Source organism: Ixodes scapularis, unplaced genomic scaffold (assembly GCF_016920785.2).
Source record: "Ixodes scapularis isolate PalLabHiFi unplaced genomic scaffold, ASM1692078v2 PGA_scaffold5__190_contigs__length_132052651, whole genome shotgun sequence".
NCBI classification, from domain to species: Eukaryota; Metazoa; Arthropoda; class Arachnida; order Ixodida; family Ixodidae; genus Ixodes; species Ixodes scapularis.
In genome coordinates, this window is record NW_024609880.1 from 97,534,780 (window position 1) to 97,539,529 (window position 4,750).

General features: G+C 48.7%; 1 protein-coding gene across 1 annotated transcript in view; it reads right to left on the reverse strand.

The window, feature by feature from the left end:
• Nucleotides 1-1,738: 1,738 nt before the first annotated feature.
• The window catches only part of LOC121838194 (BTB and MATH domain-containing protein 43-like), a 15,228-nt gene continuing 12,216 nt past the window's right edge, over nucleotides 1,739-4,750 (reverse strand). The window contains exons 2-3 of the mRNA XM_042294284.1: nucleotides 4,315-4,618; nucleotides 1,739-2,014 (exon numbers count right to left, since the gene is read on the reverse strand). Of these exons, the coding sequence (XP_042150218.1) occupies nucleotides 1,739-2,014; nucleotides 4,315-4,618 (580 nt within the window). The remainder of the gene's footprint in view (nucleotides 2,015-4,314; nucleotides 4,619-4,750) is intronic.

Here is a 4,750-nt window from a genome sequence, read left to right on the forward strand (position 1 = left end):
AGATGCATCGGACACGGCTCTGAAACAATCAGCTCATGCGTCCGAGTCCACCGCGGTTCGTCGGTATCCGACCAGACTACGCAAAGCACCGGACGAGAAAGACTCGAGACATAGGAGCGTGTTGGACTCACGTGAATCAGGAGATTCGGACCCCGGCGCGTATAAAGAACGGTCTTCGCAGTGCAGTTTTCGGGCCCAAAGTAAAGTGCCTTTATCCTGCCATACGGGTCCGTGTGTATGGGTCCACACAGCTACAGGTGGTATCCCCGCTTTCGCATGTTTCCAATTTCGGCCGCACGGTAGCGACTTTTTCAAAAGCCGACCAGTTTTTTTGTATTTTTTTTAGACATTTTTAGACGCGCTTGAATGAATTCCAGTTCTGGATTCAATGAACATTGTATTTATTGGAGTTACTATTTAATGAAAATCTAAGATCATTTCATGCTCCATTTAACTATGCAGAGTTGAGAATAAAGAGTCATGCACGGCGCCTATGTTTCATATATGAGCGCAAGGGTGCCATCGTTTGCGCGTTCAGCTGGCCATTTTGTTCCAAACGCTTATTTTTCTTTTGTTCTGAAGCACATGAAAGGGCGTCTCTCTGCACGCGCTCTTGGCGTTGGTTGTGCACCAGGGACATTTTGTTTTCGGAGATTTTATTGGTATTTTTCCATGTGAGCACGCGCTGTCGGCATCGGATACCACAAAGGGTGTCATCACCCTAAACATTAGGACATTGCGGCACCCTTGTGTGCGAAAAGCAAACATTATTATTTCAACGAATTCCTCCGCAAAACGCTTTTCTTTAATCAGTTAATCACTACGATCCTAAAGAGCCAATCAAGCAATCAAGTCAAAAATGTATCGTCACGGTGCTCGTTGCCTTTGCCCTATCACCCCCCTTAAATGATATCGGATAAAAAAGGCTATCGCATAAAGAAAACTGCTATCTATACATAATTGAAGACTTGCCTCTCTCTATCAACTCACATTAAAATATTTTCCACGAGCACAGTTCGATCAGGCACCTCTTCTATGACGAACAATAACTTATTCAAAAGCCAGGTTCATTTAGTGGCGACTGAAGTTCCAAAATGTCTGCTTAGAATCAGCTGAATTGTGCATCCCTAAGTTCGTACATTTGCCGATTTGTGAAAATCATTTGCCCGCTACCCATAGCTTTGGATCCTTCTCTGGAGTGGATAGTGTGGCTTTTGAAAAGGGTCTATTAACCATTGCCTGACTTTAACAAAAAGGTACCGAACAAAACAGCTTGAATATTTTAATAAATTTATCTCTCCTTTTTTTTTATTCTTTTCTTTTAATGTAAACTCGTACAGAACCCCAATTCTGAGAAGCGCGCTGGCCTAACTCGGGCCCAACGCCCTCAACGCGAAGTCCAAAAAAGCGTGGTGCGTGCTTATACGTTTCATCAATGCGACACAGCGGTCAGAAGAAGAGAAGCGGACGACTCTGGCAACAACTCAAAGGTGGCCAGACCGCAGCGCTGAATTTATGACGTCAACTACAAGAGGCCAACGCGAACCCGGATTATATACGAGTGCCGCATGAGCGTTCGGCTGGGAGTCTCGTCCAATCAGTGAGAACACGAGTCCCAGCCGAACGGTGACGCAGTACTCGCGTCCAATCTCTGTCCCGCACTGGCCTATTTTAGGTGACGTCGACGATTCCGCACTGTGGCCTTGATATTTTTGGGGGTGTTAGTTGTCTTGGGCCGTCACACGTTGGTGCTCGAGCTCGAAGCAGACGACGCGTCCGCGCGCGTCGTCTGGTAGCGGGCGGCGCACTTGAAGAGCGCCAGGGTCAAGCTGTCGTCCTTGAGGAGCGTCTCCCAGGCGTCGGACGCTTGCACCTCGGGCAGGTGGGCGTCGATGAAACGCGCCGAGTCCCGGCTCAGATCTCGGTCGCTGTGCCGGACGGCCAGCTCGAACACCCGCAGTGCGTTGTCCGGCGTCAGCGCGTTGGACAGCTGCCGCGCGCAAGCCTGCTTCACCTGCACGCATGACCATAAAGAGGACAAACTTTCTCCCTGGCTAGACTTCGACGTGCAGCGAATCATCTCAGCACGCGTGAGAAGGTCTGACTCAAAACCTTCCTAAAATAGATTAATGGTTGAAAGTGATTCGAGACCACCGGCAAAAAGACGCCAGGGCCGGTTTCCTCATCTTACAGACGCGGCCGCGGCTACGGCCAAGGAAGTACCTAGCGTCCCTGTTCTAATGGCGGAGAAATCCGTTTCGCTTCAAGCACAAAAGCATAACTTCACTCGCAGAAACTGACTGCAGGGACTTTCAAGTGGAGTCCAATTGGCCGCCAGGTAAAGTTACGGCCAGGGAGGGTAAATATGAGCCAAAATAAAGAAAAAACCACGCGAGATAAAAGCGGCGGCAGTATATTTATTTTCTTCCGCCAGCGACGGCGGCTCGCGCTTTCTGCTGTGGTCGAGGGGCTAGAGCGCCGACAGTGACCTGACGTCGCGGCGTGAAAGTCCCGGGTTCAAATCGCGCCAGAAACTCTCCCTCTTTTTTTTTTTTCATGTATTTGACTGCACTTCCACTAAGAATGTAGGCAAGGCCCTATGAGCTCTATAAAATCATTGGGATGGTAGTTCTGACTCACCAGTTCGTTGTTCTTGCATGACCTCGGAAGAAGGCATACATGTCTCTGGCTTTCTTTACCAACTTCCCCCACGCCCCTTGCATCTGCCGTACACTCCGCGGAAAGGTGACAATATCTTGCCATGCCCGTCTCTTCGTTCACCAGGTAGCTGTGCTGCTAAATTTCTCTAGAATTTGTTGTTTCCGTTTTCCAACTGCCCTAATTAATTCCATTTGTTGATCCAAATTCATTTTAGGTTTTCGGGTTAGAGATATGGTTCGCGATGTCGACGCCCGATTCATTTTTGCATTCGGTTGTGATCGTCTGCTATTCTAACTAAAATTCAACAAGTAATGTGTTAATATTACAAAACGATTTCCACAGCAAAATGTAAAGAGTAAAAATACACCTTTTATCACATTCCATGCAAGTAAAAGTATGATCTCTTTTATTTCGGTTTTACTACTTTCTCAAACGTTTGACTTGCTGCCTTGCCTGTAGGATTTCGCTCGATCAATGCATCCACGGCTGCTAGTCTTTATTACTTTTTGCTTATTTTGTGGAAGTTTTTTTTTAATTGTCACAACTGCAGTTTTCATTAGTACTAAATAGGCGTCTCCTGTTATTGAAAGGAGTCGTAGCAAGAGCGTTGTATATTTAAAAACACATAAAATGATAGTTGCTGGGGAAAGGATGCTTGTTTCGGCTCCGTTCGTGTGAAAGCCATACCGATACTGTTACCTTGGTTTTCTTTTAATGAACATTATGAAGCGATTGTATTAGAGCGTTAACTTGATATTTTTTTTTTCTCGGTGTTTCGATTGAACGGGAGGGACTAACAGTAAAAACAGTGTAAGGCGCAGTAGTGCAAGTGGCTGATTCGTAAAAAGGATTACAGTTAAAAAATGAGACACGCACAAAATACAAAAGAAAAAGCTCCTAGCGCGATTTGAACCCGGAACTTTCACGCCGCGTCGTCAAGGACCGGCGCTCTAACCTCTCGACCACAAGCTCAAGATTACCCCCAGAAAACCGCCGACGACCAGTGGATTGAACTATGGAACTCCACACCACCAGAGTCTGGAATATACTGAACACACTGCTCCACAAAAAAAGAAGCCAAAACACTCATTAGAAGGCTACAAAAATGAAGAGTTGGCCGACCAAACTGACACCACCCCAAGCAAAGTCCTCCCGAAGGCACCCCAGCGTTTTCAAGCCTCTGCTTACGCGAGAGAATGTTTTTTGTTAGGATAACCCGACCGGTGAAGGGGTAAAAAAGGGTCTATATCACATCAGCGAATGACGTTTTAGCGAACCGCGACATTTGAGCGAATCGACATTTTAGCGGATAACAAAGGCGCGTGCTAACCCCTCCCCCGGCTCCGCGCGCTCGCTTCGCGGCGACAGTCTGCGGCGGTTTAATTACAAAAATGTGAACCCATTTGGCCCACCCGTAAACGCCGCTTTGCGGCGGCCGACTATTCGCTGAAGTGGTTTTCGGTGAAACGTGGGCGTTCACTAAAGAGTGCCTCCCGATGGGGCACGGGCATCAGCACGACAGCGGTTGCGAACCACGTGGGTTGCGAATGAGACGCAAGACGTGCTCGTGCAGCGATGCGAGGCTGCAGCACAATGGGAACTGCCTTGACGACGCCTAGAGAGTCGATCGAATAATGCTGCCGTAATATGAACCTGAGAAACGCCGTATTTATCAGCTGCGGCGTAGAGGTCCGCCGCTCCATGCACGAGCCCGGACAGGGTGCCGGCGTACAGGTATTCGACGAGCTGTCGCACGGCCTCGTACGACAGGTCCTCGATGACAATGACGCGTCCGGTCGCCTCGCGGGTCTCTCCGGACAGCATGGCGGCGAACACGGGAGACAGACGACCCAGAAGGTCGGAGTGCGCCCGCAGCGAGCGCTGCCCGACGCGGATCTCCACGTCTCCGAAGCTGGCGCTGTCCAGGATGCCTGTCCAAGAGGGTATCGGTTTTGGGCTTCAGATGAGCGACTAATTGAGAACCATCCTTTCTGAAGCTATTAAATCTCTTTGCTACTGTTTCGCAGGCCAAAGTGACGTTTCGCAGGCAAAAATGACCAACGAACCTTGTTGCGTTACTGATTCCTCG